The sequence below is a fragment of the Panthera tigris genome, chromosome D1 (genome assembly GCF_018350195.1).
Source record: "Panthera tigris isolate Pti1 chromosome D1, P.tigris_Pti1_mat1.1, whole genome shotgun sequence".
NCBI classification, from domain to species: domain Eukaryota; kingdom Metazoa; phylum Chordata; class Mammalia; order Carnivora; family Felidae; genus Panthera; species Panthera tigris.
Window position 1 is genome coordinate 71,882,698 of NC_056669.1, and position 15,334 is coordinate 71,898,031.

At 31.9% G+C, this 15,334-nt stretch overlaps 1 protein-coding gene across 17 annotated transcripts in view; it reads right to left on the reverse strand.

Annotated features, from left to right (window-relative positions):
- Positions 1 to 15,334, reverse strand: part of SOX6 (SRY-box transcription factor 6) — a 398,531-nt gene that overhangs the window by 246,017 nt on the left and 137,180 nt on the right. For 16 of the 17 annotated variants that reach the window (XM_042959663.1, XM_042959670.1, XM_042959669.1 and 13 more), the window contains exon 4: positions 9,957 to 10,046. In XM_042959663.1, coding sequence (XP_042815597.1) covers positions 9,957 to 10,046 — 90 coding nt within the window. Of the gene's footprint in view, positions 1 to 2,224; positions 2,271 to 9,956; positions 10,047 to 15,334 lie in introns of those variants that run through there. The other variant, XM_042959671.1, reaches the window with a different exon arrangement.

The following is a 15,334-nucleotide window of genomic DNA, read 5'->3' on the forward strand; positions in this document are numbered from 1 at the left end:
TCACCCTTTATAGTTCCAGAGATGTTACCCTTATTAAGCCAAATAATTCAGGTAATATGGAGATGCTATGCTAAAAGTCTCTGAATCAGTGACCCCATATCTCCCAAAACAATGCAGAGTAAGCCAGACTTAAATTTATGTCCTGTAAGGTATTTTCACTTAACACTCAACTTTGTTTATTTCTTTATTGTGATAAGAAGATGCTACTAAAAACGGGACTACATTCACCTCTCAAACTGTTGTGAAATCAGCATTCCAAGTTATGGAAGAAATTCTTCTATTTGCCCAAACACATTTCACTTCCAGATTCCTACTGTCTGTTCTTCTGTTACCCTGTCATCTCATATTCCACTATGAGCCATGCTCTGTTCTCCAGGTGTGTATTAGGTATGTATATACGGATAGATGTTAAAGGCTATTTTCAATTCTGGGTTTATACTCTAATACTGAAATAAAAATCATTTGTATTCAATGAAATATGAGCTACTTTGATGGAGAAAGGTTCCACCATAAACCTAAGTCTAACACACATCATTAAAGCTTCAGTATGTTTTCACTAATTCCACACAGGAGGATTACAGATGTCCTGCTAGCTACCATTTCCTGGTAAGCAATCTGAATGGCTTCCAGGAAATTGCTAATGACCTTCATTTTACTTAAAATCTAGGCTGCAATTAGTAATAGTTTTGCTTCTCCATGCTGGTTATAATGTTTATTTTCATCACAGCAATCAGGGAGAAAAAAGTGAAATGTCTTGTTTTTGAATTATATCAAAATGTATTCTCTTTTATTTCGGTATGTCACCAAATAGACTAATACATATTTAATGTAATCATAATTGTGTAAGAATACTTTGGATCTTTCTTACTTCTAACCAATTTTGCCTCCTTTCCCACTCCAGGCTTCAGCAATTGCTAAAATTAGCCTTTTAAAGTGGAATCAATAGAAGTATTTTATAATTTTTGGCTATTTTTATATATAACAACATTTTATAAAACTGAAAATTTTAAAACTAGGTATGATTTTAAAGTAAAGTTCTATGTTTTTAATTATAATAACTACTAAAGGAAGTTTCAGATTTTTATTCAATGAATTTAAGGCATGATTATGTGGTCAATGTAATAATAACAAAAAACAACTTTATCCAGTGTTATATTTATAACCAGAATTTGTTACTAAACTTCAGCATTTCCTTTTATGTAAACATTGATTTCACTAATTAGAGCCAACTGATCTTTTCTCTAACAGATCGATTTCTTTTAATCTCAACAGTTAACAGCAATTCCAATGTATCATAATACTTCAGACCTTAATCATATAGTAGTAATTTTTACCAGCAGCTTTTGTTTGAATTTTAATTAAGAAGACCTTGTGTCTCCAAACCCAAGTGGGGAGAGGTTTTAATTGCTTACATGTATATCACACAGACTTCAAAAGAAGTAAAAGTTATTTATAACAGAGTACAAAGGAAAGCTTTGAAATGTTTACATTCATGCAAAATAGTATAAATTTTAAAACTATGGGTATTGCTGTGTTATAATGCAAAAATATCTATAAAACCAGCTGTGATATGTATTTACTGTTAATAAAAGGAGTTCACGGGTTCAGAAATAATAGCTCACTATTGACTACAACATGACCAAAAGACTGTGAGATGGATGGGTTAAACATGCTATTCTGGGGGAATATTAAGTTTCCACCTTAGTCATTTACTATGTGATTGAGAGCAGTAACTTTACTTTTCTGGATGTTGGGGTCCTTACAGGGAAAATAAGAAGTTTGGGTACATAATATGCAAAGCTTCTTCAGCTCTAATCTTTTGAGATTCCACAATTCTAGATATTACTCTGAAGTTCTACAATTATACAAAATTCATACAGAAACTAGTGACACTCTACCACATTATTTCATACAAACAGGAAAGTGAGAAAATTACATGTGCTCTCAATCTCTTTCACAAGCTGGTCTCTAGAGCAATATAGCATTTGTCTTGAGAAATAACAATTTAAAATTTTCAAAATACACGAAATCTAAACATTGATAGATTACTATTTTAACCCTTTATCCTGTGAAACAGCAAGAATCACTAGGTATGTGAACTTTGCTGACTTTAAGTTGAAAAGTGGCAGATGATTCTCCTCTAAACACTTCCAGATTTTTTTTCAGTTCCCTCAGATGAAGAAATTGCTGTAAATTTATAAATGGAAATTCAACAAAAACTCACTTATAAATGAATATGTAAAGTGTACAGTCATAGCTCTTGGAAAACCACTCTAGTCCTTCTGTGATTGCCTACAACTGAAAACACAAATAACTGTAAATTACTATTCCTAAAAAACAGAGAATTCTGTAGAAAGGGCAATGTATGGAATGAGTAATCAGAGTACTTAGATATAGTTTAGGCCCTTACTAGAAAAGTGAACAAACTAGGAGAGAGAATCGGCATTTAAGCTAGTAACCTAGAATGCAGAACACTGATTCTGTGGGAATGCTGTTAGATCCATTCTGACCTTTTGGTGATAACAGTACTGCTTAAGTTACTTCAAGAATAACCTACACCATTTGATCTTCAAAGATCTACGGTACACTGGAGACAAAAAAACAAACAAACAACTAAGACTGTTGTGTTCCTGTGCTCTCCTCCAGAGATTTATGTCCACAATCAAACCTAATAATGAAACCAGTCTCTCTCAGTGACACACAGTGGCAATATTATAATATATTCATGTTTTTAATTCAGTATCTGTACCAAGTACAACTGTAATATGCTTGTACTATTTGACGCAACACAGTTCCTAATTTTATTTCTCTTAGTAACAACCCTAATGAAGTAACAGAGAATAATACTTAAAACCTTTAATAGTAAAGTATGGCAGAAACATTCGGGCTCTCAAACAAGCCTCTTAGACATATTAGTTGAATAACTATAATAAGCAATTGTGTTTCAGTCACAGCTTTGAAAAACCCTGGGAATAATTTATAGAACTTTCTGTTTAAAGGAATTTTTAGTCCACTTTTTTCCTATCAGAAAGAGACTATCATTTTTCTCAGCTGCAGCAGAATATACCTAGGAGCACATCTACCTTAATCCCTAAATGTAAATATTGCAATGATTAATCATAAATGACCAAGGAAGGAAAACACTATTTTCCTTATTTGCTTCATATCACATAATTATTTTTTTGTCTCTCATATCATCTGTGTGTTTGACAAACACAAGCACAAACAGTTTGTGCTAAGTCAAACACAACCAGCATTACTGTTTCTCTGGCACACTGCCCAGGGAGGCGCCTTCACACCAAGGAGATGCCAGCCACAGCATAGAAGGGCATGTGTGCAAAACAGGGAAGCTGGCTAGGATTCTCTCACATAAACCACAGAAGATTAGGCCTATCCATGGAGGCAGAGGCTGATTTCCTAGTGCTCTTGATTTCATTAGGTATGTCACCATTGCATTTAGAAATGTCTCATAACCATAATTATTCTGGCATCCTTACTCCTTTGGTACAACTCAAACATACATTCAAATGGGTTGTGGACCCTATCAGTACTTCTGTCTTACCTTGTGTCCTTCTACCGTCTGATTCCCCCCTCTCTTACATTCAGGTACAGATCAAGATAAATAATTCTGTAGAGAGAAACTGTATTACCTATATGTCCTCCAGCTTTGCAATACTGCTTCGCTTACATAGAAAAGGGTAAAAGCGAAACTGTTTTGGTTGTTTGTACACTGTGGAGGCAGAAACAGCCCAGAGTCTATCTTCTTCTTTTCCCACTGCAGAAGTATAAGATTCTGAGGCTATAGAGGCAGGATTCAAAACCTGCTGCCACAACTTTTGACTGACCCCACATAAGCCATGTAACTTCTCACAGTCTTTTTACTCATATATAAAATCAATATAAAAATATTTTCCTTAATGGATTGTTATAATAAGGATCAAATAAAATAATGTAGATGTCTTAGTCCTTTGTTTCCTTTGTATAAAATAAAGCACCTTACAAAAAGTACTCACTATTTTACTTATTGGCAGGAAATCGATAACATTTTCAAGATTAGTCTTATAATTAAGAAAATATAGTAAACACTGGTATTAATTTTGAAAAAACTTTAGGAGGTCATGAAGATAACATTCCACCAGAGTAGGAACACCCTCTAATATCCTCTACAATATCCCTGTTTAAGATTTCCAGATTTCCAGATTTTCCAGATTTCCAGCTAAATTTCCAGATTTTGTTTTTTAAATTCATCCATTCATTCCATAAGTATTTTGTGAACTCCTAGTATATCTGAGGTACTCTCTCTTAATGCAGTCCAATAGTATCAATGCCAGATAGCCATTAACTATTCCTAAATTCTTTTGTACATTGAGAATAATTTCATTATTTCCTTAACTCCTGAAAACACAATTCTTATCCTCTTATAATCAACCAACCAACATATACTAGGTCAAATTCCCTACATCTCTAATTATTATTCATATTAAATGTTCAAGTTCTTCTCTATGGTCGTGGATTAGGGAGGGAATTTTTTGTTAAGTTTATTTATTTATTTATTTATTTATTTATTTTGAGAAAGAGAGAGAGGAAAAAGAAAAACACAAAAGTGAGGGAGGGGCAGAGAGAGGGAAAGAGAGAATCTCAAGCAAGCTCCACACTGTCAGCCCAGAGCCCAATGCAGGACTTGAACCCATGAACCATGAGATCATGACCTGAGCCAAAGATAAGAGTCAGACACTTAAGCACCGGAGCCACCCAGGTGCCCCAAGATTCATTTTTTTAATACTACTCTTAATCATTCTACTGTCAATACTTTAATTCTCACTCAGGCACCTAGCGCACCGCACAGAATTTTTCAATGATAGTAATAGAAGCTATGTTTCCTCCCTCCCCCAGCTTCATTCCACTCTCGAATCCAAAAGAAGAAGAATATATATATATATATATATATATATATATATGCACAAAATAAGAAAATAATATAAGTATGAACTATTTAGAGAATAATGACTATGAGAATTCTAACAGCCCAAATTTATGGGATGCATAAAGCTATTTCTACAAACATATTCATGGCCAAAATACCTTTATTGTTAAATAAACAATGTTTAAAATGAAATATTCAGTTTAGGAATTTATAGGGTATCAAAAACAAACAAAAGAAAAAGTATAAGGAAATAAGCCTGGGAGAGATAATATAGGTAAAAACAATATGGAGTAGTTGGTATACTCAAGTGGCAGAAGAATTGAGAAATAAATCTAAAAACTGGATAATTACTGGGATATTGGGAAAAGAGATAAGTAGATAAGCCACTGGCAGGTAAAATTGAAGGACAAAAGGGATAGAAAATGAGTATGCAAAATTTAAGATGGAATATATAACAGAAAATAAAAAACTTAAAATATGTGATGCTATATTTTAAAACAATATTAATGTATTTGAAAACCTCAGTGAAATATACAATATTCTAGGAAAATGTTTTTCTGGAAAAACTGACTTAAAGAGAAATAGAAAATGTAAAAAGGAAAAAAAAACAATTAGCAACAAAAACTCCAGGCCCAGATATTTTATGGGTATATTCTCTCAGAATTTCAAGGAGTAAGTAATCCTCACATTATCTATTCAATATTTTACGCAGCCTAGAAAAAGAGGGAAAGCTTTCCAATTCAACCACGAACTCTGGTACAAAAAGTGAACAAAGAGTACAAATAAAGAAAAACACAAACTAATCTCATTTATGATTACAGATGCAAAAATAACAACTGTAATATGAGGAAATAAAATTATTCGGTACATTAAAATAAGACTGCACCATGACTAATCAGGGTTTATTTCATCAGTAAATTTGAAAAACAAAAACCAATAAGATATGCCATAAAATAAAATGCAATTTCTCATAGAAACTCCTAATAAACTATGACTAGAATGTTCTTTTAATAGTAAAGAATATCTTAAATATCTTAATAGTTAGGGGTGAAATAGTAAAAACAAATCCATAAATTAAAAACTTTACAAAATACCTGCTATCACATGTTTACTTAATATAATTATTGATATTCTAGGCAGTGTAATATGAGAAGGGATGAAAAAAGGGGGCATAACTGCCAAAAAAGAGAAAACCTATCAGCTGAAATATAATTATAGCTAATAAGTTCGATAAAGAGGAAAATTATAAAATGAACCAGCAAAATTCATTAGCATCCCTAAATATGATAACAAAAAGAAAACAGAATGAAGAATGTCTCATTCACGAGAGCAAGCAAAAAGATTAAATATTATAGAGAAAATATCAAAATAAACACACAGAATCTACATTTTAAAAAAATCATCATTGAGGGACATAAAAGAATAAATGATTTTAAATGAAAAGATTCAATACTATAAAGATGTCAGTTCACCCTATAGTTTCATATAAATATAATCTTTCAAAAACTTATTTTGGGATTTTAATGAACACTTAACTAAATTAAATGTAAGCCTAAAATAAACTTTAGAGAAGTATGCACACACCTTAAAGAAAAATTATGAATGTGGTCTTGCAATATTTACTTTTCAAAGATACCATAAAGCTACAGTGATTAATATAGCACAGTAGTAATAAAAGTTTAGATAGATCGATAGAATAAAACCAAAAGCCGACAAATGGTTTCAAATATGCAATCAGTATGGTAAAAGATGTTATTTAAGTCAGACAGAGAAGATCAATTATTTAATTACTGATACAGATATATTTGGTTAATGGCTTAAGAAAAAAATTAAGTTGTTTCTCTAGTTGAAATTACACATCAAAATATACTCAAGAGGAATTAAAGGGTTAAATGATTAAAAATATAGTCAAAGAATTGGAACAAAATATAGCAGAGTGGGGGAATCCTTTCTAAACAAACCTCCAACATAAAAGAGCATGAAAAGGGAGGGAGAGATTTGACAATAAAAATCATAATGCAAAAGAAAATGATAAAATGAAACATACATGAGATCAAGGTTAATACCATTAAAATATACACTAAAAATCATACAGAACCATAAGAACTAGACAAATCCGTTAAAAGAAAAATGGGCAAACAACATAAACAGGCAATTCTCAAAGGAAGAGACATTTACTACAAATAAATTTATGTCAGATTCTTCATTAACAATAATAAAGAAATTCAAATTAAATCAGCAATAGTATATCATTTTCCCCTATAAAAACTGGCAAGAAATTTTTGAAGTAATAACACTTGCCACTGAGGGCAAGAGAATACTTGCAGACACTGCTGGTGAGAGTGGAACACTGTACCCTTTCTGCAGGGTAATGTGGTAGTATGAGTCAATGGCCTTTTTAGAAAAGAACACATGCTTTAACTCAGGAATTTCACTTTTAAGGAATATATCCTAAGAAAATAACTACTAATTAATACTTAAAATTATTAGGAAGTTATCCATATTCAAGTTTTTATTTACAATGACAAATAATTTTTAAAAACTACTTAAATGTTGAATAAAAGACTCAAATTATGAGAACCTCACTTCATACAATATTTTCTGTAAATAAAAATATTTTAGATGACTTAATCACTTATTGATATATCATTAAATGGGAAAGAATAGATTATAAAAGAACAGTAAAAGATTCTAATTTTAAGGAAAAACTTTAACAAGTATATGCATAAATTAAACAAAATAATACAGGTAGAATTAAATAACCATTTTATTTTTTGTGTGTCTATTTCTCTATTTTTGCAACAAATACGTAATGAAGGAATTTATCATAAATTCATTTACAACAAATTTTGTAATGAGGGTTGTTTGAGATATAAAATACTGGTGGCCCACAATAGTATGTATTTCTTGGGGACAGTATTTAAACCATATTAAAATTTCAGAATAATTATAACTAATTTAGGTGGATAATAACTGGCCTGATCTCACCTAGACTAAAAATGCATGTTAAATTTTAGCAGGGGTTGAATCAAACTATCTGAATGCTACTTAAACTATTTTTTTCCAGTTTTTATGATAATATATTATTGGTATATTTTTTATAATGGCTATGGTGACAAAATATTAGGATGTAAAAAGAGACAATTATGTATAATAAATCAAGATGAAAAATTTAGTAAGAATCTTATCTCCTATGCTCATAAAACTGAGAGCAGCACACAAATGAAAGTTCACATATCACATACAGAATCCAGAAAAAAAAGTTAAAGAATTTGAAAAGCCTAAATTTGCATGTGTTTTTGCTCTTGAGATTTAGACATTTTGATCATCTAAGGCTAGTACAGTTTTTGCATCATAAAGTCATAATCAGAATGGAAAATAAAGAAAGATGGAAAGCGGGGGAAGGGAGAGGAGATAACCTGAAGCACAAAAACTTGATGCTGAATCATGACATAATAAAATATTAACTTCCACATCACTAAGAGAAAGCAAGACCCCTGTCATTCATGCTGGCAAAAGCTTGCCTTTGCATAAACCATTACTGTTCTCACTGTTAAAAAACCAATGACTTTGGAAAGGATGGAAAACACAGAATGACGTGCAAAGTAGCACACAACATGTTACTGCAGCTGGATACAGAATATGTCACTAATGACTTTCTTTCTACCCATCATTTATAAGTTAAGATTTTTTTCCCCAAATAGCAAATGCCCTTTCTGAGTACAGAACAGAGGCAGTGGAATTCAAAATAATATTCAATTTCCACTTAATGTTAATACTGTATTAGTTAATGAAATGAGTTATTAATTATTCCCTGGGAAAGAGATGACTTCCTTTTGTCTTCATTTGAATTGAACACAACATACCTGAACACTAGGCAATTTTTGGTAATAAATTAAAAATAACATTTTCATCAGAGTTATTGCCAGATGTTTATCTTAAATAAAACATTATCCATGACCAATAGGAAGATTCATCTGAAGTTATTTGATAATTTCAGAAAAGTAATGTAATTAGGTTCCCAAATTGTTAGTGCAAATTGGAGTGATGACTGTCTGCAAGAGACAACTGATAGAATTAATTAATGACCATGGATTCTGTTTAGGATACCAAAATTAGTAATAAAGTACTTCATCTCCATAAAGGCATCAACAAGAGAGAGTTAAGGAAGAAGAATAACTTCCTGACTGATAGGGCAACTTAATTTTGTAATGGTTCTTAACATGTTTCAAAATAATAACATCAATCACATACCTTCAGAACTAAAGATGCTCATCCTTATTAGGGTCAGAGGTCATGAAACGTTAACTTCTATGAAATCTGATTGAGATCAGTCAACCTATGATCCTATGGGTATGTTAATAATAACAGCAACCACAGTTGACCCTCACGAGTGTTTTCTAAGTGCCAACAACTGTTCTAAAAGCTTTACTTGTATTAATCCTATTAATAAGCCTATGAAGTAGGAACTGTTATTGTCTCCATTTTAGATATAAGGAATTTGAAACATAGAAAAGTTCAGTGACTTGCCCAAAGTCACTCAGCTAGGAAGTGATAGAGCCAGGATTTGAAAAAGGTAACCAAGCCTCAGAAAACACCCACAAACCATTATGTAAAATACACTCAATAAACTCTTTTTTATAGGTGCTACCCTTGACCCTTTTTGACCAGAAGAAATTCAAATTAATGATTTGGATTCATAAATCAAGCCATTATTAAGATTTCAAGAGGGAAGACTAAAATTAACTTGCTCTTCATCTTTTGACATTTTTTTTTATTTTTCAGACTGTTAATGAAGCAATTTACCCTATAATTTATATGTTTATAGACTAATAAAAACAGAAGGGAAAAATTTCATTCTATAAGAATTATAAAGAATAAAATTTCAAGGACACACTACATATTTACCCTCTCATGTATAAACACATATTAAAGGTAAAAATTTAATCTTAGGATACAGAGATCAGCAAACATGTTGTTATACAAAATAATATACTCTACATTGATATGTTTGATATTTTGTATATTGTACCTTTAATTTCTCCAAGAAGTTCACTGGTATTTAGTCTTTCCATTTTTTCCTTCCAATCTTTTGAAAGTAGTTTTTCCATGCAGGAGGAATCTGTTAGAGTTAAAAAGTAAGTATGGAAAATGTTACATATATATTTTACAACTATTAAAATACTACAAATACAAAAGCCAACTTATGGAGAAATTCTCCCATTATAAAAATGATCAAGGCTATATTTGTTGTTGTTTTAACCCTAGGATATAGACAATTATATTAGTGTATCTATCACAAAATACCACAACTAAATTTATTTTTACCTGACTACTTAAACTATTCCCAGGGGGGAAAAAAGATAATGCTCAATAATCTTATCTTGGTAGTATAAATATAATTCTATTAATATTCAGTCAGCATTTATCATTTCTTAGACTGATAGGACAGAAAAGGGGGCTATTTCCTCTGATATTTAAGTTTAGATGTTGTTCCTTTTAATCCAGGTGATTTTTTTCTAAGTCTAAGCAAAATTTATGTGCCATTCAAGGAAGAATGACAAATCTTCAAGGGGGAAGAAACCAGTCAAACTGTAACCACATAGTCCTTAAAAAAGAAATAAACATATGACAACTTTTGTGGAATACCCACTTAGAGGATAATTCAAAGAAAATAAAGTCAAGATGTTTTCTGTCCCTCAGTAATAAAAACTGCTAAAACTTTTCTATAGAAAAAGATGCATATTCTTATAAAGAAAATACTCAGTTAAACACTATTTGCCCAACTGCATATCTAACTAACATACTAGATCATAGGGAATGATTATACTTGCTTCTATAAGGATTCATAAAGGTTACAGAAATTTAATTTTAGAATGCCCTAATAATTAGCAAATTTTTCTCAATGAGTCATTTTTTTTCTCTCTATTTAGATGGGTTTGCAACTGGTGCTACTGCTTACAAGTATTTATATATATCTTTTAAGCCTCAAATCTTAACAAATAGGCCATGTTTCCAAAAGGGAATGCAGATTTAAATACCAAATCCTCAGTGCAAAGCATACTCCCATTAAACTTTAACATTCCAAGTGTCAAAATTCTGATAACTTCTTTTTAAAATTGTATTTAAAATAGTACTCCAATTCCAAATGCCTTTCCTCTCCCATATCAGTACCTATCTATTTAGCATTTTCCCTTTCATTTTTTTCTCCAACTTCTAAATCCTCCTTGAATTTTTCAGAATGACAGTAAGGTCAGGATGGATCTAAAGGGTTTTAGAAACTAGATAAGCTTTAGAAAAATACAGTGAGCCCTGGGTAAGAGATGAGAGGACCACTGCATCATTAGAAAGTATTGGCGAAAACAATTAACGTTTGTCCATGACATGATCAATCAATCAAAGAATGGATGGAATCCAGATCAGTGTGTCATGAAATGGCTGACGAAGAACAACCATACTAGCTCACTATCACAGAAGTTAAAGTTCATTCTAAATAGAAGTCAGCGTTATTCGATTAATTGAAAGCTCACGGTCCCTTCCCTTCCTTCGTCCCTTCTATCCTTCCCTCCTCTTTTTCTTCCATTCTTTCCTATTAATTATCTTCTGAGGCTTCAACAAGTGATCTACCACCATGATTAAAAATTGGATTTTGAGTGACCTTCCGAAAGGGTCTATGCTCACACAACGGTTTGTATTTAATTTCCAAAATGGTCTCTTGATATTTTCATTTTAAATTCAAAAACAAGGTATATACTTTGTTTTATACCTATTTTGTGTTTATGCTAAAGTAATAAAAAAAAGATAATACTAAGTTTGGGATTAAGAAGCAAATCCTCAAAGCCACATCTAACAGACATTAGTTTTTCTCAAATCAGGTTTAAATTTCTGAGAGAGATTGATATAACATCAGATCATGGATAAGAATAATCAGCAAAATGTCTTCAACTTCCTATCCTACCTAATTCTGTTACTTCTTTTTTTTTTTTAACCCTTTCATACATGTTATCACATTGCACTAAACTGATAATCACTGATATAAATGCTAAAGCATAATTTGTTTGGTTCAAATTTGAGTTGAGAGCATATATTATAATAGTAGAAGTCAAAAGCCCAAATTACGAGTAATGATCACAAATTCAGAGCAAGTTCAGAAACTAGGATTATATACACACTAAATGTAAAACAGGCTAAACTATGTCTCTCGTTTCTATAAATAGACCTAAAATCTTTCAGAGCTCTAGGAAAAGAATGCTAAAGCTTCATGGGAGAAAAATAGAACTGTATGGTCAACAGGAACACACACTTCAAACATAAATCAGACCATGTGTACACAGCTTCACATAAAAGCTACTCATTAATAAAATGGTTAATAACATCAAAGCATTTCACATTCCTATTAAAAAATTAATCCTCACCATAATGCTGAGTTAATCTAGTTAATATGAGTTCCCATTTCAGTAGAAGAAACTGAGGGGAAAAAATAAAGCAGTCTTTCCATGTCTATATTTAGAACTCATGAAAATAAAGGCAGTCACTGATGGCCTTTAACTCCAGGACAATAAAAGTCACAACATACAACCTTGTCAATGTTTAATCTCAAGTCTAAGAGATTCCGGGAAGATTCAAAACTCAGGAAGTCTCTTGAAAAACTCTCAGCTTTCTCACCTAATTATCTGACTGCCAAATCGCTACAAGTAGTATTAAGCATGCTCCATACTATAATGTAAAGCAAGTAAAATGAGGGAGAAAAAACCAGAAGATGCAGATTGTTAACAAATACCACACAGGCAAAGGACACCACTGCCACCACTGAGAGGTTTCTGACTCAGGATGAAGAAATACGTAATAGATAAAGTTGTAAATGAAAATTTATATTTTCAAATTTCCTACTCAAAACAATTTCCAGGTAAGGGTGCAAATTAAAAGTAAATATTCATCCTCTATGTGGCACATCCTTCAACAACACTAATAGGACACTAGTTTTACAGAGGTAATTGATTATATCAAACTTTACCCCATTCTGATCATGCGCAAATGCAAAAACCAAAGCGGTCAGAATAAGTAAAGGGGTCCAGTTTGTATTATGTACACAGGAGGAGTAAAGACCATGCAGAATTGCTTTAACTCAATAGTTATTCAGCATGCCAAATGGAATAAAAGGAGTGAACTTCTCCTAAATGTTCTTGATTATTCAAATTTTAGTATTTTGACTGAGATATCTTCAGCTAAAAACTAAAAGAGGAACTAAATACTCTTTGGAAATTAAGAGAAAGAACGACAACATTACAAGACAAAAAAATGTTACAATGATACGTACCTATTAAAAATGATAATATTTCAGCATAAAAGTGGAAGATGTTAAAATTAATCCATCTTACTTTGAAATAGTTAATGTTCAAACACCAATACATATTCAGTAAAATGCAGGACTTTATTATATTTATCTTTTCTAATTTTTGTAAATCATATGAGTAAAACAAGACTCGGAAATGAAGAGCTGGCCTTCAATTCTTGCTTATATTTTAATCAAGGATGTAAAAGGTTTTCACATGTTAAAATTCTCAGTGGCATAGTTTTTCTTTTTGTTTTTTTTTTCTTTCCTTCGCAACTTAAGTTTTTCTCTTTAAAGAAACTTTTTCTAAAGGAAAAAGTAAAAACACAATTCAGACCTTATTTTTAATAAATATCCTGCATAACGGATTGGAAAGCAATGTTTCTGCTTCCTAAGTATTTAGATTTCAGGCCAGGTAAGTCAAGAATGCTTTACCAGGCTAACAATTAATTTCACAGTACAGATAAATTTGAAGTGAGAGTATGTGATATATTTATTTCCTAATCTATATGATAATATTTTAGAAACAATTTTAAATTATTCCTAAATACAGCCACCGTAGTATAAACTCCCATCCTGCACAAAGTGATGGTATTTCAAATGTGTCAAAGAGAGTAAATAAATAAATAATTGCTAAAAGTAAGCATGGAGGAATAGGAAAGGATAATGGGAAACATTTTTATTGCACAGGTACTTTAAAACAATTTGACTATGAGTAAACACTTAACTATTCCTTTGGCCTCAAAGTGATATGTAAAGTTATAAATGCTAAAACGTTAGAAACGTGACATAGAAAAATGTTTTTAAATATTTTACTGAGGAAAACAATGCTGCCCCTGTATGCAGATTTCCTACTGCTTTATTAACTCCTTTAAGAGAATATTAAACCAATTCCTTTTATTTTTACCATTGGAATCATAAATTTCAAGTGCAATAAATTTTCTATGTGTGCAAGAACAATGATAACTTATCAAAAGTAACTTTGACCTTGGTTTACAACTAGTTATGACAACATACATTTATACCGCTGCTGATCATACATCCCACATTTTTCATTATGAAACAGAGACACACATGCCAGTTACTGTACATTTTTCCACAGTGACAAGTGCTCCACAATACAGTGGGATAAAATTGGAGCTTGGAGAGCTTGAAGAGCACTCTTAAATTTTAATTAAAACCCTCCAAGCTCACTAAAAATAATTAGACACTAAAATGTGCCAGTTTTATTTTGAAGTCACTATAACGTACAAAGCATACTCCCTGACGACAGCTTGTGCTGTCCTTCTCCCCGCCTCTCTCCAATGAAACAACTGATTTTCCAAATACGAACAAGGGGGTATAAATAGAGGCTGTTTTCAGGCCTGCTCTTCATGCTGGGAAGCTGACAGAAAAGACAGCAGAATGGGTTTTTTAAGACTGCACCAAATGAACCTAGAATAACTTGCCTAACAGAGTTCGAATCACTGACAAACTCTGGATACAATTCAGTCTGCAAGAAACACCATGAGTTATATCACTGATCTTTTTTGATCCAAAAGCCAAACCTTTAACCTCTTAAATGTTTTTGCTATCTTAAAATATCTCATACAATGCTATAGTCCATCCTATTTTTAGCCAAGCAGCAAGAGAAAGCATGCCTTTCCCATACAGCAGGGCAATGATATAAACATCAACACAGATGCTCTGCCAGGAAGAGCTGGACTTCTCAAGCACTTGATCATTAAGGAATGCACCAACTGTTTTGGATAATCTCGTGCCAGCTCCCCTTTTGCTCCACACTCCCCTCTGGGAGTGGCCAATCTTGTCCTGCCTTAATTTTTCATTTTACTCCTCCATAGCACCCCCCATCCCTGAAAATATGAGAAATGGCATTTATGCCTAGCAATGAAAAAGCAGGCTCACTTCCCCAAACAGACCAAAACTTTAAAACAATTAACCCTCCCCTCTTCTTTCAGATAAATTACTAAGTATAAAATGCAATCTGTTTCCTTTGTTTATTCAATATGAACAATTTGTAAATGACTCAAGGATAAAATTCAGAAAATGTTGTGCTAAATTAGAACCATTATAAACAT